General features: G+C 40.7%; 1 protein-coding gene across 1 annotated transcript in view; it reads left to right on the top strand.

Annotated features, from left to right (window-relative positions):
* Window positions 1–24,741, top strand: part of efcab6 (EF-hand calcium binding domain 6) — a 91,467-nt gene that overhangs the window by 42,411 nt on the left and 24,315 nt on the right. The window contains 7 exon segments of the mRNA XM_048607779.1: window positions 1,775–1,900; window positions 2,080–2,251; window positions 5,957–6,071; window positions 9,321–9,433; window positions 9,577–9,806; window positions 18,939–19,041; window positions 20,716–20,834. Coding sequence (XP_048463736.1) covers window positions 1,775–1,900; window positions 2,080–2,251; window positions 5,957–6,071; window positions 9,321–9,433; window positions 9,577–9,806; window positions 18,939–19,041; window positions 20,716–20,834 — 978 coding nt within the window.

Genomic DNA, 24,741 nt, shown 5'->3' with positions numbered 1-24,741 from the left:
CCTTCTTCAGAAAAGGTTTTCTGAAGAAGGGTCTAGGCCCGAAACGTCAGCCTTCCTGCTCCTCTGATGCTGCTTGGCCTGCTGTGTTCATCCAGCTCTGCACCTTGTTATCCTGCTGAAGAGGACTGTTTTTGTGTGCCTGGTGGGTTGTGGTGTCACAAATGTCATGCCACTTTGAAACTACTCTTCAAAGGGCTAGAAATCTACCAAACCCGGAAAATGTAATAGGAGTGAGTGAAAAGATCAGAATGAAATGACAGAAAATCAAATTTCACTTTGTAAAAGCTGCCGAGTTGGGGAGTTGGTCAGGGTGCATTCACTCAGTGTACTCAACAAAAGTCAGCCCACTGATAACTTGGGACTTGTTAGAGAAGTCAGTGATTCCTTTACTTGGCCCAGGGAGTTGTATTTGGAGGGTTTTACCTTATACCCGAGTTGTGACCTGTACAGCCAGACTCAGACTGGAACCACCTTTTAGGATTTGAGTTTATTTATCCTATGGGAGTGAATGCCACTTGAAGACTGGTTAAGTTCAGTGGACTAAGTTTGTTTAGAACCTTCTCTTTCTTGTTCAGTGTACCTCTATTTAATTGTTATTTCTTGTTTTGTTCAAGTTTGTATAGTAAAAGTTCTTTTTGTGTTTATATTTAATGCTGGATTTCTAGCCCCTATTTCTTTTGCCCTTGATCCTTCCGTACATTACATACTTTAAACAATGGTGGTCAATCAAACTAAATCCGAATAAATAAAAACTGAAAGAACTGCGGATGCTGTAAATCAGGAACAAAAACAAAGTTGCTGGAGGAGCTCAGCAGGTCTGGCAGCATCTGTAAATCCTAATAAATATCCAGCTTGTCCAGTGTTCTTATAACTGGGATCATAACACACTACCTTTACAGGGCTGATGCCTACTGCACCGCTAACTAATGTGAGAGATAATCTTGAAATCCCTCCCACATCCTGTCCAGTTTATGAATCTACTCTTTTTGCAATACACAAACTCATATCTTAAATATTCCAGACACAAATTAATCGTACCCCTTGAATTATGGGCGTTCCTCTTAAATCAAATTCTTGTATATACCGTTCATTTATATTTAAATGCTCTTCAAATGATAAGTGCTTTTATTAAGTACGAACATCTGAAATCATTCTTGTGCAAGCTGTGGTCACATCTCATGTGCTTGTTACACTGTTGTAATTCTCCTGTTAACTAGATCCCCTGTGGCTGCAGCATGAGTGATGCAAAACCACTTAACCTATTAAAAATATTTGAGATTCTCATGATGGTGACCTGAAGGTGCTCTGGCTGTTGAGGAACTAGCCAGCTGTAGACAATTGAAAATTTGCTTTGAGTCATGGCAGAGCCAGCGCAGACCATTGTCTCCCTTCCAAAACTGGAATAGAATTTAAGCTGTATATTTTCATTTCCAGTGTGAGAAGATTCATTGATCAAAGCAGCACAGTTGTAGAAATTAATGCCTTCATGAAACTCCTGTTCACCTTGGCACCTGGGCAAGTGGAAGGTTTGGATCGTGCCAATTAGGTAGGAGATCACTAAGAGCTGAACATGCTCTTTGGATAGCAGAGTTGGCCTGTCATGTAATATAGGTTGAGCTTCACAGTACTTTGATCATATACTGTTGGACGTAGAGTGTAAATGACAAGCCTAATGTCATTAGAATATTGTGACCGCGCACCTTTAAAATATAGAAGATTTGCATATATTTGTACGAATATCTTAAAAAAAAAAATAAATCTCTAAATCTTTCAGATTATGCCAGCAACAACAGAACAACAACATACATGTTTCATACCAACAATTTCTGGAAAGTCTTGGGGTGACTGACATTCCTAAAATCATTGGTGCTGATGTACTTCAACAACAAGACAGAAAAAGGCAAGCTCACCTCTTCACCAATGCTCAATGATAATGATTTATTATTTAAATTGCTGCCAAAATTTGGATTGATTTCAAATAAATATTGGACCAGTGGTGTCAATCTTCATTACTCTGTTTTCATGGCATTCTGTTGCTGAATTATTTCCTTGAATAACTGTGGCAAATGTTTATACCAGGTTAGCAAAGCAAGGAAATGAAAACCTCGTACTAGGCAACATGATGACTGTGAATGAGGTGAAATCAGAGTTGTGGCAACGTATTATGAACTGTGACAGTGTCATTAGGAAAAGTTTCCTGACCCACAAGAAGCAATCCAATGGAAAAATCAACAAGGAAGGATTCAAGAAGGTGATTTTAAAAAAAATAAATAAATAAGATTTGAAACCTGTAATATATTTACCTCAATTAAGTTAAACGGCAGTAGCTCCTTATGATGCTTTGGCCTATTCATTTTTATTCTGTTTTTCTGAGATTCTGTTTTGCTTTATTAGTGTTGACATAGGCTCCTATGATACAGAACTAAGCGATATATCACACATAAGGGAGAAGTAATTTTTAAACAGTGCACTCTCCTTTTTTCTCTGATGCAATTCCCCCACTCCTACCCATCTTCTGTTGCCAGAAATTAAGCCTTACTCTGCTCAATTGCATGGGCATCAGCTGCCACACAGTCCATTGGCAAGTGGATTTTATTCAAAATGAGCCCAGGAAATAAATGTTAATGGAAAAATTAACACTAGGGGCCATGGAAACAAAACCTGATCTTCTCTTTTATTCATTATCCTCTTGTGCACTTTTAGCAGGGCTCTAAATATTGAAAAGGAGCAGAGGACCTGTGATTTCCTCTCTCCACGTCGGTGCTCAGTACCATTTGCAGTACCCCAGCCTCTAATCCTATAAATGTAAATTCACAATAGACCCCAAGTCAAATGTGGTAGCTATACAGCTGAACCAAATAGTATGGGGCACATCGTACTTTTTATCAGATTAATTGCCAATATTAATAAGTATAACTTTATCATTCCTCCCTGTATGTTGTAATTTTAACATGAAGACGATCATTACAAAGGAGCATATTAATGGTTGTGCAAATGGACACATGTTTTGTTTTGAGTCTGTAAAATAACGTAAGGCTCTGGTGATACAACTGTGACAACACTATAGCTTTAAGAGGGTATTTTGCTCTGGTTTATTTAAAGAGAGGTTTTAAGAAAGCGGTGCCGAGCTGTCTATTTGAAAACCAATAAAATTAGCAGCTTGTGAGGCCTTGAGTTTTTTTTTTCAAGTTGGAATAATAGAAACGGTCTGAATGGCCAAGCTGTCTCGGAACCAGGATTTTTAGTTTCTTAGTTTTTCAGCCAATGCTTTTCTTCTTCCTTTTAGTTGTATTTTAACTGGAGTGTATGAACAAAGTGTGTTTTGTTTCCGTCTGGTAGTTTGACCAATCGAATTGCATCTGGAATGCTGCACCTTACACTTACCTTTTAAAATAAGAAAAAATTAGGGTCTAGATTATCTTTTTAATATATTTTGAGGGGGTCTGGTCTGGTACATAACACAATGTAAAGATTTTCTTTAAGTATTTAAAAAAGAACTTCTGGGAATCTGAAACAAAATTCTGAAAATTAACAATAGTTTTGGTATAAATATAATATTCTCCTGTCAATAAGGTATGTTGTTTAAAATTAATATTAATAGCTGAACATAAAAGCTGAGGGGGAGCTTGAGAATACTTGGCTAGTTCACTCCATAGCAATTTGGTGGCTTGTGAGCTTGAGAGGGAACTTCTGCCTGCATCTGAGAGGAAAGCTCACCTTTTGAACTCTGTCAAGGTGCACCAGGAGAAGTGACCAGTGATGGGATTGCATGCAGTCCTAAAGAGGCGATGCTGTGGATAGAACCCTGATTAAGGTGTATGGGTGACCTCATCTGGGCCAGGCCACGTGGGGACTAAGAGTGCGGGATACCGGGGTGGATAGGGCAGAGATGGAGGGGAAATGGGAGGAGGATGTTGAGAAAGCCTCCGATGGACATAGTGCCTCCAAATAGGTTGGTTCAAGGAGTGGTTCAAGGAGGCAGCTCACAATCTTCTCAAGGGTAAAGGGATGGGCAATAAATGCTGGCCCAGCCAGTGATGCCATATCCCGCAAATGAATAAAAAATGTCGAGCTACTAAATTTTACTAGGTAGTCTGGACACTAGGTGTCGACCCACACCCGAGCCAAACTGTAGCAAGAATCCCGGCTGTAGCAGGAGCTGGCCACAAATGCCGTTAATTGTTTTTAAGAGCTGCAGTTATCCCGTTGGTGAGCACGTACCATTGCCATGGCTCCCAGTTTTTGTTCATCCCCAGGAGGCATAAAATTTAGCAGATTATATCCACCTCCTGTGAAGATAGTGAGACTGAACATAACTTAAACACTGAATTTTCTGTTATTAAATGAGTCAGTTTGTGCAGTGGAGTAAATTTAGTTCCCCACAATATAAACTTGGAACATAACATTTGAAGTCGGCACAACAAAATAAAATGAGTGGTGTGCTTTATGGAATTGTACTGTGGCATGGTAACATTGCATTTAATTTATGATTTTCTGTGTCAGGTACCAAAAAATGAGTATGTCCTTTTGATCCCTCACACAGCCAACTATTTCAGCCACGCAATTTTGCAAGGTGTTGAGGGAGGGGAAAATGGAGTCAAATCCCTCTCAGTTGTTGATAGTGTCAATGATTAGAAGCTGGTGATCAGGTCAGCTTATAAAAGTAATAGAGGTATACAGTACAGAAACAGTCCAACTTATCCATGCCGACAAATATCCTAAATTTATCTAGTCCCATTAGCCAGTGTTTGGCCCATACATCTCTAAACCTTCCTAATCATATACCCATCCAGATATCTTTTAAATGTTGCAATTTTACCAGCCTCCACTACTTCCTCTGGCAGCTCATTACATACTCAAACCATTCTCTGCATGAAAAAGTTGCCCCTTAGGTTCCTTTTAAATCTTTCTCCTATCACCTTAAACCTATGACCCCTAGTTTTGGACTCCCCTACCCTGGGGAAAAGACATTGACTATTCACCCTCTCCATGTCTCTCATGACCTTATAAACCTCTATAAGGTCATCCTTCAGCCTCTGGTGCTCCAGGGAAAATAGCCCCAGCCTATTCAGCCTCTCCCTATAGCTCAAACCCTCCAATCCTGGCCACTTCCATGTACATCTTTTCCGGACCCTTTCAAATTTCACACTATGTTTCCTATCGCGGGCTCCATCTAAGCTGGTAAGCAATAGAAGGAGAAAATTAATAAAAACATCCATGTAAAAAAGAAACAGCTTTAACAGTACCACTGGCAAGCACTTGATGGATTTTATAGAAAATTAAAAATTGTTCTGCTTCTTGAAGATTTTTGGTATTCTCCTTTACAAATAATAATTGTCAGGTTGCAGGCTATGCAAATTGGGAAAAGTTAATAAGTAACTTTCATAATTTTAGAAATTTTAAAAAGTCACCGCTTCATTGAAGTTCGGAAGAGATTGAATAATGACAATTACTTTGTAAATGTCAGTTTTACGGTGCTTTTTCCCACTGCTATTGATTACAAGTTTGTACTCTGTATCGTAGCCCTTCTAAAGGAGGGAAATTTCCAAGACCACAAAGGAAAATATATAAATCACTCTGACCCAGGAGAATAAGCCATTGCTGCATTGTTTCCTCCGCACAACCTTTACTCACAAAACCCACCCACAGAATCTGCAACCTGTTTCCAACTAATTATGGAGTGCATAAGGAGGAATCCATAGCTCAAAACTGTCCTTTGCTCATAACTGGAGGAGAGAGAGAATGTGATAGCAGGCAGTAACAGAGCAATAAAAGGTTACTCCAAGTATCCCTATTGTTTGATAGATTTTATTGTCAAGTAATCTTCTAAGCGAAAGTTTATTAAGATTTGGAGAACACCTATTAGTGCGGTAGTTTAGTGGGCAGAGAGCTGTGCAGATAATATTTTATCAAAATTGATTTTGTTGCATTATGTTGAACACCTTTTGGTCTTTAGGTGTTGAGTGATTGTGAAATAATCATGGATGATCACCAGTTTGACGTTCTGGCTGATGTATTGGGGTTCAAGAATCAAGACTTCAATTTCTCTGACTTTTCAGAACGTTTTAAAGGTAACCTAACTATTAAGGATTCATTCACATGGTGATTACTATTATAAAAATGTACCTGTTGCGGCTAAATCTGGGTTTTCATCATCACAGCAGCTATACAGTATCAGGTCTCAAGTTTCTGAGGTTATTCCCCTTTCAGAAAATTAAAACTGTGAAATTTGTTGTTCTTTCCAACGTTCCCTTCCTACTACTAAGACTTTTAGACCTGAGTTTCATATTGGTTTACCATGCTTTGATTTGCCTTGCCTTTTATTTGTATTCTTCTCAGCCTTGATGGCATCCTGTGCAACTAGGCCCTTTAATTGATTAAAAGAAAATACACCTTGAATATCAACTGAACTGGATAAAGTCCTCCTTTTTAGGGGGGTATATTGGCTTTGTTATATATAATGAGGGGAATTCATTATGAACACCATAACTACAGTATTTACAGTATGATTCAAATCCTAGTTAAAGTACTGGTTTAAATATGCTTTGTTAAAGTTTTTCATCTTGCACTCACTCGTGCTTCTTGGCAGTTACCCTAATGTAAAAGCAAGACTGTGTTTTGACTGTGGACTGAGAATGACAAAAATGGGATCTGCTTTAGAAAGGAGACAGGAGACAGAATATGAGCAGCTTAGAAAAACAAGTGAAGCTAATTAGTGCATATGAAACAATGTTACTTTTTGGCAACGTTGAGTCCAGACAGGAAGGTACTATTTATTCTGTGGTCAGCAGACCCCAGCCCAGCAACAAGTCTCTGGTCAGACAGCTTAACACATTCTCTTTGAGGAGAATGAAACAGAGAGAAGCAAAGTGATCTCCAGACTCATAGAATCCTTACAGTGTGGAAACAGGCCATTTGGCCCAACAAGTCCACAGCACCTGTCTGAAGAGCATCCCACCCAGACTCACCCCTCTACCCTATCCTTGTAAATCTGCATTCCCCACGTCTAGCCCACCTAACCTGCACATCCCTGGTCACTGTGGGCAATTTAGCATGGCTAATCCACCGAACCTGCACATCTTTAGACTGTGTGGGAAAACAGGAGCACCTGGAGGAAAACCACACAGACACGGGGAGAATGTGCAGACTCAACACGGACAGTTGCCTGAGGCTGGAATTGAACCCAGGCCCCTGGCACTGTGAGGCAGCAGTGCCAACCACAGAGCCACTGTGAAGCTAACTGCATCAATCTTTCTCTCTCCCCCTTTTCTGTAAAGTAACTCTGTCCAATCTTCTGTTGAAAGAACGGAAAAAATACACATTCAAACACTGAAGGAAATAAAAACCGAAAGAACTGCTGATGCAGTAAATCAGGAACAAAAACAAAGTTGCTGGAAAAGCTCAGCAGGTCTGGCAGCATCTGTGAAGGGAAAAACGGAGTTAACATTTCTGCTCTGGTGACCCCTCATCAGAACAGTTCTGAGGAAGGGCCACCAGACGCGAAATGTTAACTGCTTTTTCCTTTGCAGATGCTGCCAGACCTGCTGAGCTGAAGGAAATAATTCTAAAACCAAAGAACCAGATCCAACCAAGTAACCAGTGAACTATAGGTGTGCAAATAAATTGAGGTATCATTCGAAGAATTGAAGATTGTGAAAACAACCCATCTAGTTTTATGATTATGGACTAGTGTTACAGAACTGTGTTCCTTGAACTATTTTTTAAACCTTCACTCGGAATAATTATTTTGTTTGTTTCTTTTTTTTTTGTGTCTATGTGTGGCAGTTTAAAAAGAGATAAAATTCAAGGTACACAAGTTAAAAATCCTTATCTTTCACTGCCGTTTTTTAATGTTATGTTGTTACAACGACTACAATTATTTTCATTGTCACTGAAGGGACTTGGTGCCTGCCTGGGATTTTTAATAGTTCCATTGAATCATCCATCACATTGTCATGACTCTGGCAATAGTGCAGTTTGATTTCTAGGACACTACACCAGGCAGTTGTGACATTTTATACTGCATGAGAGGTCAGTGCTGACTTGTTGGCAAGTGGACTCTGGTAGCCATTGGCATGGAGAATTTGATAAATCATCCAATCCTTCCCTGGTTCATTTCTTAGGGAAATGCTTTGATCAATCAGCACCTACCTGCTTTGTTTAAATTTTAAACAATGTTTGAAGTTGAGTCAGTCACCATCTATCTGATACAAGTTCTGTACTACTAAATGACTATTTATTAGCTTTAACCTAAGAATTCTGTAGTCAAGAGTAGACATGAGTTGCATGTGTATTTTGAAATTGCTGGTTTCTTGAGTCAGATTGTTTACTCATAAACTTGTGAACCTGACCTATCACATCAAATTCATCATTCATACTGTTACTTTCTCCTTCCTGTTATTTCTGTATCTCTGCTGTTGCTATTTGCAGGGAGATCCTGTCTGTGTACCATTAGTTCCCCACAGGAAAGTGGGGAAATCAGTGATGAGAATGAGGCACACTGAGACACCTGTCTTGTTCAATTCTTACTGGCTGCTCAAAGTTAGGATTGCAATAGCCCAAAGAACAAGTTACTGGTTTTGTTTCTGGTGTGACCCAGCCACTATTGACATCCTGGTGTTTATCATTGATCAGAAACTGAACTGGACCAGTTTAAGCACTCTGGCTACAAGAGCAGGCCAGAGGCTAGGAATTCTGCTGCGAATAACTTATCATCTATCTTCCCAGTGCCCATTCATTGTCAAATAAGGCACAAGTCAGGAGTGTGATGGAATACTCTCCACTTGCCTGGATAACAACACTTAAGAATCTTGATGCCATCTAGGACAAAGCAGCTCACTTCATTGGCATTTCATCCCTACTTTGAACATTCACTACCATTTACACAGTGGTAGCAATGTGTAATATCTTCCATTGTATCACAGTAACTCAGCAAGGCACCTCTGACAGCACCTTCCAAATCCATGATCTCTTCTAACACCCTGACTACAGGGTTCCCTTGATGCCACATGCCATTCTGATAAAGAATTGTATTGCTGTTCCTTCTCTGTTACTGTGTCAAAGTCCTGGCACTCCCTTCCCAAGAGCACAGAGTGTCTCTGTCTCTCAAGGACTTCAGTAGTTCAAGAAGGCAGCTCACTACCACCTTAGCCAGGGTAATAAGGAATGGGCACTAAGATCTGACCGAGCCAGTGACCTGTGAATAAAGAAATACAGATTTGGTCAAAGGAAGGAGAAACAGGAGCTAAAAGAAGGGAGAAATAGGAATTAAAAACTATTATTTAAATCAAATGTCAAATACTATGTCACATGGTTTACAGATGACAGAATGGTAAAGCAGTGCCACGGTGGTGCAGGTGATTCCAATATGAAACGCATGATTGCAGATGACTGTTTTAATTACATCGCAGATAAACTGAAAAGTACAATTTTGGTAAGACTGCTTAGATGTATTTATCTGTATTTTCAGTGGACATTATGATTTGTTTTCACTTTTTCTTTATTAAATAATAATTTAAAATCATGTTGAGGGTACTCAGTAACTCTATTAACGGCCTATTGAATTTTCTTTGAAAGGATTTGCATTCTGTATTTGATCGATTGGACCGTAATCATGATGGACTAGTTACAATGTACGACTTTCGTACTCTGTTTGACAACTGCTTGCTTTCAACCACAGAGTATCATCGCTTTTTAGGGATGGTGGGACTGATACCTGAGTCAAAATTATCCTATTTCGATTTCCTACAAGTATTAAATATGATCGAGTCCAAACAGAGCCACCACTGGAATACATCTGTTCACAAGTTAGTACTTGGCTTTAATTTATAAACTGATTTTCCTGTTTGTGTTTTCATGAGCACAAATAAAGGACAGAACACTGCAGAAATTATAATCTGAGACAAAAACACAGAACGCTGGAAAAGTAACATAGTGAGTCAGTCAGTGTCTGTCGTGAAAAAATATGTTGATATTTTTGGCAGGAGCTTTTTTCAGAACAGAGTACTGAATGGTCGAGCAAAGTATTTTAATAAAATTAGAAAGACAGAATGGGGTGGATAGGGATGTTTTAGAGGTGTGATGGAAAAAGAAGGGGAGGGAGAATGCTGAGCATGGAGCTAAAGTGAATGATCTGCAACTTTGCAGAAGGGAAGGATCTGCTTTTATTAGAAGATATGAAGCATCACTTCAGTTAGGGGGCTGGTTAGCTCAGTTGAATGGATGGCTGGCTTGTGATGCAGAGTGATGTCAACAGTGTGGGTTCAATTCCTGCACCAACTGAGGTTACCATGAACGACTTTCCTTCTCAACCTCTCCCCTTGCCTGAGGCGTGGTGACCCTTGGGTTCAACCACTATCAGTTGTCATATCTCTAATGAGAGATGAACCTTGTGATCTGGTAGGACAATGGTAGCTTATCCTTTACTTTTACCATTTCAGTTAGTCAGAAGAAAAAAGTGCTAACAAATTAATAACAAAATAAAACCAAATTGCTAATTTGCGAAGACTTGAGACAATGTCAGGCTCAATGTCAGGGTAAATCTAGGAATTGTACAAAGGGGTAGAAGTTTCCCTTTTCTGCTGTGGTGTAAGCAATGGTGTGAATGTTAGGAGAATACATTGAGAATGGAAAAATCAGAATCATGACATTGAGAAAAAGATTTGTGATTTTTTTTTTGACTCCAGTCTTAAATGCTGTTACAGAATGGCACAACTGAGCAGTGACGACTTTAGTTCCAGGTATTTGCATCCTACTACTAGCCCAACTCCCCTTATTTATATTACACCTTCAATCGTTTGCTCCTGAGAAACTAGACGGTGCAAATTAGTTTGAGTATCTGGCTAGGGTTAGAGGGGGGATTTTAATGATTGTTTGTGCCTGTCATCATCCTGTTGTGTCTCCAGCACATTTGTTCTTGCATGCTCAATGGACAGTATCCTCCTCGATGACTTGGGTGGATGCAGGATCATCAGCAAACCACCAGCCTTGTCACATTGTAATTCCCGCTCTTGGACCAAATCTCACAACACTTCAGCCTTTCAGCAGTTTGTACGTTAGAGTTCAGTGGCACCTATGACTTCCATGTTTTTGCTAGGTCACTTTGTGCATCTCACACATCTACATAGCATGCAATTTATAGTTTGCTTTCTTAGCATTCACTCACTTTGCGCTTACTTGGAGGCATTTGTTTTTTTAGCACATAGGGTCTTCAATGCTCAATTACAGACTGCCAGCCTCTTTGGCTTGTGTCGCTTTTTAACACAAAGGGAGAGGAAGGCAGCTGTCATGGTGGGTGGCACTAAGCAGTCAAGAGTGTGAACATGTCACTCTGCTGCATCATGTTACGTCAACGTCACATCTGCAATAAATACGCTGCATATCATACCTGGCACAAATGACGGTTGTGGTAGCTGATGGCCAGTTATCCAGCTTCAGGACACCTTTGCAGGAATTCGTCAGGGTTGTGTCCAAGGCCCAACCATCTTCGGCTGCTTCGTTAGTGATCTTCACTCCATCAGAAGATCAGAAGTGGGGATGTTTGCTGATGACTGCACAACGTTTGGCACCATTCACAACTCCTCAGATACTTAAGCAGCCCATGTTCGAATGCACTAAGACCTAGACAATATCTAGGTTTGTGTTAACAAGTGGCAAGAACATTCACTTCACATAAGTGCCAAGCTATAGCCATCTCAAACAAGAAAAGAATCTAACCAATACCCTTTGATATTCAATGTCATCGCTATCGTTGCATCTACCACAATCAACATCCGGTGTGGTGGGTCGGGGGTGGTTAACTGGACTAGCCATATAAATATCATTGTCACAAGAGCAGGTCAGCGGCTAGGAATACTGCAAGTAACTTGCCTCCTGATTCCACAAAGCCTGTCCAAAATGTACAAGGCACAAATCAGAAATATGATGGAATACTCCCCACTTGCCCAGATAAGTGCAACTCCAAAAACACTCACGCTTGATAGCATCCGGGACAAAACAGCCTAGTGGATTGGCATCACATCCACAAAATGACACTTCCTTAACCACTGATACATAGTAGCAGCAGTGTGTGCCATTTACAAAATGCACTGCAGAAATTCACCAAGGCTCCATAGACAGCACCTTCCAAACCTGCCACTGCTGCAATCTAGAAAGGTAGGGCAGTAGATTAATGGAAACACCAACTGCTGCATGTTCCCTTCCAAGTCACACACCATCTTGATCTCCATATCGAGATTCCTTCAGTATTGTAGGGTCAAAATCCTGGACCTCCCTCCCCAAAGGTATTGTGTGTGTTCTAGAAGGAAGCTTATCACCACCTTCTCAAGGGCAACTAGGGATGGGCAACAAATGTTGTATCAACCAGTGATGCCAACGTTCCATGAGTGAATTTCAAAAAGTGCTTCAAGCAAACAGCCGTATGTGAAAGTCAAAGGGGAACAGTCCTTTTATGGGGTCAAAGGTGCTGCAGCCAGTCAGGGCGCCACGATAGTTAATCAAGTGGTTTGGCTAATTCCAGTCAAGGGAACTGGCCAGGGTCAGTTTAGGGACCTGTATGCTTGCAGACTGGGAATTGGGCCGTGGTTAATCCTATAGTTCAACTGCAACTAGCCAGGGTAGTTTAGTTAGGTAAGTGCAGGTAGGTCAGTTGGAAAGCTGTTTTTCAAATGTGGTTTTCCTTGCTTTGAGATGAAGGGAGGGATTTAGCCTAATAGAACAGCAGTTATTGGTGATACATGAGCAGGAGAGTTGGTGAAATGTCATCAGTGAGTGGATAGGAAGCACAAAGGGCAGGAAGAATTAGCAGCCTGGGAGAATTAGGTGGATGAGAGCCATTGAGTGAATATGATGTTCGCAATAGTAAGATTTTTAGTCCGTGTGCTTTGGTGAGACAAGTGTGCAATGACAATTTGTGTGAGTGGGAGGCATAAGAAAGAAAATGGTGGCACTTACCCTTTCAGGGCCAAAAGATTATTGACCTTTTTCTTGCACCGATATGCATCTGTCCTATTTCACTAGGGTCACAGCACTGATCTGGATCGCTATCTGGGTCCAGGCTGGCCTGGTCTGAGGAGTGGCCTTCTGTGCTGGTTAGACTGCACTCCTCTTTATCACGATGCCTGCCAGCGGTTGCAGGTTGCTGTTAGCGAGACAGGGTTGATCTGTGTTGATGGGATTCACAGTATGCTGGAGCTTGTATGTTGTGCAGGTGTATTCTGTTTTTTGCCCTACACAATTTGCCATACAAAAATACTGATCAGTTTCCAAATTGTCTGCAAACCGATGTTCCACAGTGCCATAAGATGACCGTCTTGAGACATTTCAAGATGCTATGTAAATGCACGTTAGCAATTTTGGGGCAGGAGGTCTTATCTTTATGAATGTTTTGAAATAGTTCTGTCTCCTTTCCATTTATTCCTCTTGCCTTTGCCAGTTCACTCAACCTGCAGAGACAATCTGTTAGGTCTGTAGTCACTAACCCAGTGCCAACAGAGAAGCTGCCAACAAATACCTTACAGAGTCAAAGCAGTCTCTGTGAGCTTCATGGCCTACTTCTGAGAGGGGTGAAGTCTTTCAGGTTTGGGGCTTCTTCATTTGCCCTGTTACTGGTACTATGCACCCATTTGTTCTGCAAGAAGAGTCAATAGATTTGATAATGGCTGGCAGTCAACGTGGAGTATGCTAGATGCATGGCACAGTAGGAATGAGAGATTATTCTTGAAACGTGATGGAAAGGAATTTAGAGATGTGAATGCAAGATATAATCCTAAGTATTTGTTAATTATTTTTAATGTGCATTTTGAAGCATTTTATTATGTAGATGTAAGCTTAGTGAGTAAAGAGCGTGCACATTCACATAGCATCTAAAGCAAAAAGGGGAGCGTGGTCACTACTTTCCTGTCCTGTCCTGTCCTGGTCAGGTCATTAAACTTCTTGGGACATTAGCCCGCAGTCCTGAGAGTGAGTGAGTCGGGATTTACCTGCCATTGTTACCTCTCCACATAGCTTTAAATCGCTTTTGTAAAATCATTTGCCACTGACATATCAACTCTAAATAAAGTAATCTGTCTCTCCCCTGAGTCGTTTTTGTCAAGAGAATTTGTAGACCCGTTTCTCTGAAATTTTGGCATACTCTTCTCTGGCTCTATGCCTTATCCTTATACTATAGCTGCCTCTTCTAGCTGCCATTGTACTGGGCATTATTAAAAATGTGTACTATTGTCTGGCATGATTCAGCTGAGTTTATTAATGCACTTTTTGTTATTATATTTGTTTTGCTATGACAGGAAAATTATTTGATTTTGATACTAGATTAAGGGGTTTAAGTGTCAGAAATCTGTTAAATGAAATAATGTTGAATCATCTATCTCCTAATAGGAAATTTATATATTTATAGATATATCATATTTTAGTGTAGAATTTGAAATGTTCAACTGTGTGGCAAAGGGGAAGGTATATTGCTGCTAGATGAGCAAAGCTGAATTATTAGCAATATTTGCCAAAAGAGGTCATATTTCAGAAATCACGTGGAAAGATTGCTGGTGGTTATGGTAAGCATGTTATCTAAATAAAATACACACAAACTCTTTACAGCTGAACTTGAGACAAAAACATGCATGGAAGCCACTACTGTGCACATCTCTTCCTCAGAGTGATATAAAGATATCACAGAATCACGGAATTATTACAGCACAGAAGATGGCCATTTGGCTCATGTGAGCCATTAACCTACTACCACTCCCCCATTTTCTCCCCATAGCCCTTTCTTCCTTTACAGCTAACAATCCAATACTCTCTTGAATGCCTCAATTCAATCTCCTTCCATTACACTCACTCAGGCATTTAATTCTAGATCTTAGCTTCTCTCGACATGGAAAAAAAAGTCTTCTGTTGCCCATGCTTATTTTGCCAATTACCTGAAATATGTGCCCTCTTATTCTTGCTCCTTCAAGCATGGAAATGTATTTTCTATCTCATCAGACATGACCCCTCGTGATTTTGAATACCTGTATCAGATTTCCTATTAACTCAGTATCAACCTCTCCAATCTAACCACGTAACTTAAGTTCCTCATTGCTGGAATCATTCTTATTAATGTTTTCTGCACTCTCTGTAATACCTTTTATATCTTTCTAAAAGCATGGCATCCAGAGCTGGGCACAATACTCCAGTTGAGGCCAAAGCAGCATCTTGTACAAGTTTAACATAATTTCCTTGTTTTTATACCCAATGATCCTATGAGTAAAGCCGAGGATGTTGTATGTTTTATTAACCGCACTCTCTATCCGTCCTGTAACCTTCAATGAATTATGCACATATACACACAGGTATCTGCTCCAGCCTTCCATTTAGAACTGTTTCCTTTCTTTTTGATTGTCTCTGCATTTTTTTGACCAAAATGAATCACTTCATACTTCTCAGCGTTACATTTGATCTACTATTTGTTTATCCACTTTACCAAGCTGCCCATGTTCTTTTGAAGTTCTGCATTACCCTTCTTTCAGATTTCATTATGCTCGCAAGTTTTGTATCATTCACAAATTTTTAAATTATGCCCTGTACACCAAGGTCTAGATCATTCATACGTATCAGAAAGAGCATGTGTCCCAGTCCCTGGAGAACTCCACTAGAAACCTTCTGTTATGGACCAGGCCAAACCTGCTTAAAATATATTAAGAAGATAGCCTAGATCCCAACTTTTTCTTATTTTTAAAGGTAAATGTAAAGTGTTGTGTTCTGGATGCAATTTGATTGGTCAAACTATCAGGCTTGAAGCAAAACACACTTGATTCTTACACCATAGTTAAAATACAAACAAAAGAAAGAATTTGAATAACAACACTACGGGAAAACTTAACAGAATTGTAGATTATTTAACCACTGAACAGCAACTGTTCTAATATAACAGCATCCCACAAACACAGCCTTGGCAAAAGCAAATTCAGTAAAATAGATTGTCTCCCATGGAATTCTAGCAGCAGGAAGAGAACCCAAGCTTTTAGCTGTACAGAGAGAACAACTACAGAAAACTAAAACTAAAAGCTTGGTTCTATGGGAACTTGACCGCACCCCTTTGTGCTGCTTCCTTTGTTACAAGTTTAAAAAAAACCGAAGGTCTCACAAGCTGTTTACTTTATTCGCTTTGGAACAAACTGCTCAGTACTTAAGTCTCAACCTCTCTTTATTGGAAAAAAACAGGACAAAGTACATATCTTAAAGGCATAGTATTGTCACACTAACACCAGCCCAAAAAGACATCAGTTGACCTCTACTTTGTTTCCTGTCACTCAACCAATATTGTATCCATGCTAATAATACAACCATAAGAGTAGACCATTTGCCTTCCAGAGCTGAATATTGAATGTTGAGCTCCATTCAATAGGTTTGTGGCTAATCTGAGACTCCTCATATCTATTTTGCTGCATTTTCCCCAATAAGGTACTGTCCCTTTTATGCCATAAGCTTTAACTTTGTCCACAAATCTGTTGTGCAGCACTTTATCAAATGTCTTTTGGAATTCCATGTGTACCACTTCAACAATGTTACCCTTATCGACATTCTCTGTTGCCTCGTTAAAAATAAATGCAGAACGTTAAATAAATATAATTTGCTCTTAGCAAATCTGTGCTGTTTTCCTTAATTAATTTACATTTTTCCAAGCAATTGATTTTGACTGGGAATTATCATTTCTAGAATCCTCTCCACCATGAAGAAAAACTGATTGGTCTGTACTTGCTTGATTTATTTTTATACCCTTTTTTTGAGTATTTGATATACCTCTGGTCGCACCATAACCTGCACAGTATTTTGTTCTTTACTAGAGACAGATGTCAATCCCCTGCCTATGTGTATTCCGCTGTGTAAATTTGTTTTCATAATCAGCCTCACTCCTTTTTATTTTTACCATCCATTTACTCTCTGTATGCCTTTGGATGATTTTTGTGCTCTTTTTGATATTAGCTGCTGGTCACAATATATGCTGTCTCTTTGATTCTCTTGTAAAGATTTTCACTTACCATCTGAACGTTCTGTATTCAGCCTGGTTTTCAGTTGTACTGTCTGCCTGACATCTATCATGAGGACAATTTTTTTCTTCTCTATTTAATCTCTCTCTCTTCTCATCCAGAGAGCTCCAGCTTTGTATGCCCTGCATTTACACTTCATTGGAAATATATCTTGATTGTGCCAATACTATCTCTCTTTTTTTTTATAGGTAGCCCTTTATTCAGTTTCTGTTTGGTCTGACAACCTTTTGAGTCCAAATGAACTGGGCCAGATCTATCCTTCCTGCGTTGAAATTGACTTTCCCCAAGATAATTATTCTTACTCTGATTACTCCTTGAATTTTTCCATCACTATGACACTGACCTAACCCTTATGATATGATGATCATTGTCCCTTAAATGTTCCCCTGTTGACACTTGATCCACCTCATTCCAAAAAAAAGGTGCCTCCTTTCTTATTGCATTGGAAACATACTGTGTTTTAAAACAAAAAATCCCTGAACATATTCTAGGACACTCTGTGGTTAGCACTTCTGCCTCACAGCACCAGGAACCGGGGTTCAATTCCTCCGTCAGGCGACTGTCCGTGTGGAGTTGGCACGTTCTCCCCGTGTCTGCATGGGTTTGCTTTGGTTTCCTCCCACAGTCCAAAGATGTGCAGGCTAGGTGGATTGGCCATGCTAAATTGCCCATAGTGTTCAGCAATATGTCGATTAGGTGGGTTATAGGGGAATGGGTCTGGGTGGGATGCTGTGAGGGTCAGTGTGGACTTGTTGGGCCAAAGGGCCGTTTCAACACTAGGGATTCTATGACATCTTGCAACCCCCACACCTTCTTCCCGTCTTGTATATTAATACTGTCCCTGTGTGTATTTGAATAATTAAAGCCTGTCTTTGTAACTACTCTGTAATTCATTCTGTGGTTTGTAATACTGTTAATAAATATCTTGAGAGGCAGCTCCTTGTCATTAATTGGGTTCAGTTAGTGGCAGGATGGGAAGGTCAATTATGTGCCTTACCACCCAGAACTTAATTCTAGTGGGGAGTTGGAAGATGGTAGGGTTGAGACAGAGTTACTATTCTGTCTAGTTACGTGTCCTTCTTGTCTTCAAGCTTACTGCTGGAAAAACAAACCTTGAAAATTCAGGCCCTATCTTTAACATTCAGCTGTACTTACATTCTACAGTAGTTGTACTTCCTTATCTGCTCTTTGTCATGAGTATGACTTTAGTTGCATCATCTGTATCATTTAATTTGTCTGTTGATTTCTACAGTGACACTGCACAATGTATGTCGGCTCTCGTGGGCTGTCTGATTTCTCATATGTACTTCTAACCTCATGCAATATTGTGTCTCTCCTTTTAAAAAGAAAATATAAATTTATCTTATCATATTTTTTCTCCTTTCTTGAAAGAAATGACTCGTGCTTGCCCTGATGTTAATCAGACTCTGGTACTTGCCTCCAACGACCAAGGTTGAGCTTTGTGTAGTGTGAGGAACATTGCTCTTACGCCTGTCCTTACTTGACATGCTATAAACGCACCCCAGCAGGGGTCAGTGGCTCCTGATTAGAATCAGGTAGCCTGGATATTGTAGATTCTCTCTTTCCTGGCTGAAGGACGTTAAATCAATTACAGCTGTAGCACCATCTGACAACCAACTCAGCACTGATTAGCTATTAAATCTGATACCTTCTGGTCGATAATGCTTTGTTTCACAGTGGATGGGAAATTTACCAACTGAACTATCAGAGACACAAAGGTTCTTTTTATTTTCCTCTTGTCAAATTTTTGTAACTAAAAATCAAACATGATTACTGTCTTGGTTATTCATCCATCTGTAACGTTTTTGAGTTATTCAAAAGGAGTTAGGAAAATTATTGAATGTAATTGAGAAAACATGGGAGCATGTTTTTAATGAAACGATCTTCATTTAGTTGCAGCTCAATATATGACAAAGATTGTACGTTGCTGGCCTGTGAGCAGGTCCATGACTTCTTAGCTGCTAAAGCCAAAACAGGATGGTTTGAACTGTCTAAGGTGAGGCTATGGTACAAGCGTAAACCAATGCTGCAATAACATATTTTAATTCATTTGCTTCTAAATTTTGCTCACTTTAAGAAGCTTTGTTTTGCTCAGCTTGCTATTAAAACATACTTGTTTAACGCTAAATGCAAATTTTTCCATTTACTACTGAAATTGGGCATCAGTGAATGTAATTTAGAATTTGTACTGTACTTAAAAAAAAAATGTTATTTTGAAGAATCGTAACTTGGTACAATTTTATCGTTTCAATTGAAAACCGACAAAAGCAAAAAAAAAAGCATTATAACAGGGAAGTCTCATCGTCCAGCAGTGAATAATACAATTTTAAATTGCTTAAAATTACTTCATCATCATCATCATCATAGAATCCCTACAGTGTGGAGCAGGCCATTCGACCCATCGAGTCCACACCAACCCTCTGAAGAGCATCCCACCCAGACCCAACCCGCTAGCCTATAACCCTGCATTTCCTATGGTTAACTCACCTAGCCTGCATATCCCTGGAAACTATGGGCAAATTAGCATGGCCAGTCCACCTACTCTGCACATCTTTGGACAATGGGAGGAAACCGTAGCACCCAGAGGAAACTCAAGCAGACACTGGGAGAATATACAAACTCCACACAGTCACCTGAAGGTGGAATCGAACTCAGGTCCCTAGTACTGTGAGGCAGTAGTGCTGATCACTGAGCCATCGTGCCGCTCTTAAACTTTTAAAGATCTATACTGAACCATTCGCTCGTGACATCAGTGTACAGTAGACAGTCTTCTGGTGAATTAAAATAATGAGTAAAGATTTCTGGAAACTACCTGCCTAAGGAAAGCTTAACTTTAACAGCTTCTGAGAAGGACAGCAAATGAGGAGATTATCCTAAATTCACAATTGTCATTAATTTGATGTCGGGGCAGAGTCCATTTTTGGTTGGGGCTGACTTCCAGCATAATATCTTTAAAAAACCAATGCAAAGGATTGCAGAAATCCAATTTGGGGGGTGGGGGGATGTAATTTGCTCTGGAGTAATTATCCCTGATGCCATAATAGCCCCTGCACACATGCAGATGGGGCCCATGACATAAGCTGGCCGTGACAAGAAAGCACAGTGTGCACATGTGCTACTGACATCACCAGGCTTGGGATAAAGGGGACGGTGTAGTGATGGTACTGATGAAAGGGAGCTGCTCCTTCCGATGGTGGCCACCTTGTGCTGCTGTACCTTGTCTGCCCTTGCCTTGTTTCCTCACTGCTCAGCCTTTTATAGAATGTTCACCATGCCAGAGCAAAGGGGAAAACAGTGCACAGGGACTAGGGCTTCTGCTGTACCTGTTTCCCACCTCTACCGCTCGCTGCTGAAGGAAGTGTGTTTGACCTTATTGTCCAGATACTAAAATGGCCACGTGTGTGCACAGATGGGGCCAGGATGTCAGCAGGCTGCAGCACTGTGTCCCTGTGCATGCACGCTCAGCTCTCCACCTCTTTTATTTCACAATAAACACTGCCAGTTGGTACTTGAAACTCCTCAACCCTCTGCACTGGTTTGGCCTATTTTGGATGAAGTGGGGACAACCTAGTAAAAATATTAGGCATCCATTCCTTATAATCAATACTGAGTGGATCAACCCTTCTAATGATTGTGAAATGATGGAAAATTATATTTTGATTTTTTTAAGGCTTTTAAACGCATTGACTCAGATGGTAACCTTATTGTAGAAAAGAAAGATATGAGGGACCTTTTATACCAGCTCTGTTTGCCAATCTCAGCAGAACAATTCGAAAAACTTTGGTCTTGGTAAGAACTTTAAATCCTTCCTGTTTCTCATTTCCTCCCCATGCCTTTTGAAGGGGCATGCTGCTGAACAGTTGCACTGGTGCTACCAGTTGCCAAATGTATTTATGAAATGGTCATTTTGTTGTGTCTGAGCTTAGTGAATGCTTCCACTTTGTCGTCTTCAAACTTTTCCTTCACTTGACGTGTCTGTTACAAAATACAAAGCAGGAAATGAAAGTTTATACAAGGTAGAAATAATCAGTGGATCTGGAAACATTTACACAGAGAAACAGATAATGTTTATAGTAAATGACTGTCAGCCGTCTTGCTGCATGCTCTAGAATTCCCTTTATTAAAGGTCCCTTTCTCCCCATTCTCCATCTTCTCTTCTTCACCTCCCTCCCATAAGACCATTTAAAAAAAAGGAGCAGAATTAGGCCATTTGGCCCATCAGGTCTGCTCCACCATTTGATCATGGCTGGTATGTTTCTCAACCCCATTCTCCTATCTTGTCACCATAACCCTTGATTCCTTTACCAATTAAGAGCCTATCAATGCACTCAATGATGACCTCCACAGCACTCTGTGGCAATGAGTTCCACAGATTCACCATCCTCTGGCTGAAGAAATTCCTCCTCATCTCCGCTCTAAAGGATCATCCCTTCACTCTGAGGCTGTGATCTCAGATCCTAGTCTGTGCTCCTAGTGGAAACATCTCCATGTCCAGTCTATCCAGGCCTGTCAATATTCTGTATGTTTCTTGAAGACTTGCATTAACACCAACTTTTGTGATCAATATTTCCCTAGTAATATCGTATTCATGTATTCAGTATCCGTTTTTGTCTGATTACACCCTTGTGAAATTCCCTTGGGATTTTTTTTCCTGAACCATATTCAGGTAAAGTAGGAAAATTTCTTTTGTACAATCAAGCATGAAAGTTGGAAAGAGGGCATATGTGTTGTTTTATTATTTAATGGGTAACATTTTTCTAAAAACATGTGATCATTGCAGCTTTGTGCTTTGCTACTATTGAAAGCAGCAAGAACAATTGTACCTCTCGTAGATTCTCAAGCAACCGCTGAGTGGTAATGCCATATACTTGTCAGTGGAAGAATTTCATGTTAAAGGAATCTCAGCAAGGCTCATTTGTAGCTGAATTTTATATTAATTGTTGATGCTTCAATAGCCACATTAGTAGAAACATGATAGCAGTAGGCTGATCACAACGACCTCTGTCCCCTGCTTCCTTCCATCTCCACCGACCACCCTTGCCACATGTTTCTGGTAATCCTACTTGCATGCTGTGAGAGACTGCTGCAAAGTGCTGTTTCAGATGGGAGAAAGAGGGTTATGCCTTTCAAACAAAACTGACAGAGGTGGCACAGAAAACGAGCAACTAGAATCTGATACCTCAAACTTAGAAAGAATGCTGCAAGAGGTTCATTGATTCCCAGGAAAGGAAATGCTAAACAACTTCATGGTTTTAGGTGCCGACCCTGACTTGCCCAGCATTCTTCTGCACATTACTGCCGTAAACCAACTTCCATTGCAGCTCCAAAAGGGCACATGGAAGTCAGGGAGGCTGCTCAAGGCCCTCCCACTTCGCATCCACTCTCCCTCCCTATCCTTCAATCAGAGCTCCATATGCCCTGACAACCACATCTGCACAGCTACGCAGCAAGCAGTATTGTCATCGGTCCTCCGAGTCACTAAACCCCAGAGAATGGAAACCCCAAGCATCTCAGCTGTCAGTGCAGGGGAATAAGCAATCTGTTTCTAACTTGGCTGAGGCCATGAGCAGAACCAAGTAGAATAAAGAAGAGTCTTTTTTTTGTTGTCCAAGAAGATTCACTTGGCTTATCATTAAAATGTTATTGTGTTACAGTATTGTGAAATGTAGCTGAATCAAGTACTGCATTTCAGATTTCCATTGTTCATTCTCCACGTTTGCCTCCCATTTTCCAATGGACATAAGCCTTGAGCAGAATGATATGGATGTAATGGAAAACAAGCAAGTGAGAAAGTGAGGATTTCCTGAATGTGGGAATACCTGTGTTTGCACTGGAAATTGGTGGTGTGGAGTGAAGAAGTGGGCAACACATCTGTGCCATAAATTTTCCATTAGTTGAGATATCTGAACCAGTCTGCCATAGACTTCTCTGGTAGTTCGGTGAACAGCAACAGGCATCATTGACATGCATCTTTCTCATTCTGTCATCTCATCTAGGGGTCAGATGATGCTTCCTTTCCTACACTGCAGCTCCAGCCAGCCTTGTTGTATCATGTGTATCCCTATATTTTGGAAAACCTTTTGCTGGTACAAACTGAATGGTGCTGTTCGATCTGTCCAAGTTCTTGAGCTTACTTCTTTATTGACTTTATGCTTGCTCTATGGGTATCTTTGTGCTCATGTGCTCAGTCCTATCTTTCCATTGCCTCAGTGGTAGGGCTCTTCATATTTGTCATCAACCTTACTTTTAGAGGATAGCTTGGGTCTCCAATGAGCCACTGCTGACTTTGCTTAGAGGTGTCTCCTAGAGTCATACAGTACGGAAACAGACCCTTTGATCCAACTTGGGCAGATATCCCAATCTGACCTCGTCCCGTTTGCCAGCATTTGGTCCATATCCCTCTTAAACCCTTCCTATTCATATACCCATCCAGATCCCTTTTAAAATTTGCAATTGTATCCGCCTCCACCACCTTCTCTGGCAGCTTGTTCCATACGCGAACGTACCCTCTGAGGGGGAAAAAGTCACCCTTCGGGTCCTTTTTTAAGTCTTTCCCCTCTCATCTTTTAAACCTATGCCCTCTAGTTTTGGACCCTCCCATCCTAGGAAAAATGCCTTGGCTATTTACCTTATCCATACCCTTCATGATTTTATAAACCTCTATAAGGTCATCCCTCAGCCTCTGAAGCTCCAGGGAGAAAAGCCCCAGCCTATTCAGCCTCTCCCTATAACTCAAACCCTCCAGTCCCAGCAACATTCTCGTAAATCTTTTCTGCACTCTCTCAAGTTTAACAACATTCTTATAGAAGGTTGACCTGAATTGGACGCAAGTCCTGTACCAGTGGAAATCCAGCCAGTGTCGCAAATACAAAAGTTCTGTGTCTGACTCGCCCATGTCTGCCACCTTGCCTTTATGAAAGGATTGTGCTCACAGGACTTGCTTGGAGAGTATGCTTTCACTGCCTTGCAGGTAGTTTTGTCCACTTTGTGTACTTCCCAACATGACAGAACAACAGTACCGTATCAGTGCCTTGGCAAACGTGGTCTCAGTCACCTGTAAGACACACTTGTGGACCCTAGATTACAAAATTCTACAAATGTCAGCTGTAAATCTCTGCCAAGTACCGGTGTGTGACTGGATGAAGAAATTCATAGCACTGATGACTTTGATGACTGTCATTGCATGCATACCTGTCCCTTTTATTGCAGAGTCTGTTGATATCGGTAGTAACCCGCCATGAAAGCCTGAATCTCCTATGATACTGTGGTTCTGCCCTGTTGGGAAAGTTGTGTACCCTATGGTGAGGTGTCACCTCCTTCATGTTAGAGATCTATGTCAATACCTTCTGTCCAGTGGAGCAGCTGTTGGTGCTATTAGTTTTGCTGCTTCTGGGGCAGTTGGGATGTGACAGCTCCTCTTGTTGCTGATCACAGTTCCATGAAATAGCTGCATAAGCTGCTCCTGTGTTGCAGTGAAGATTGGCTGCAGGGAAAAACATAGTGAAGTTTACAAAATTACCTGAAAAACAGTGAAAGCCTGCTCTCCAAATGAAGCCTGTGAACAGAGCTACTAGGAACTGCAGATGCTGGAGAATCCGAGACAACAAGGTGCAGGGCTGGATGAACACAGCAGGCCAAGCAGCATCATAGGAGCAGAAAGGCCGACGTTTCGGGCCTAGGCCCTTCATCAGAAAAG

Source organism: Rhincodon typus, chromosome 18, assembly GCF_021869965.1.
Source record: "Rhincodon typus isolate 14 chromosome 18, sRhiTyp1.1, whole genome shotgun sequence".
Classification (NCBI taxonomy): Eukaryota; Metazoa; Chordata; class Chondrichthyes; order Orectolobiformes; family Rhincodontidae; genus Rhincodon; species Rhincodon typus.
The sequence above is the reverse complement of the archived record's forward strand: the minus strand, read 5'-3'. Positions and strand labels throughout refer to the sequence as shown.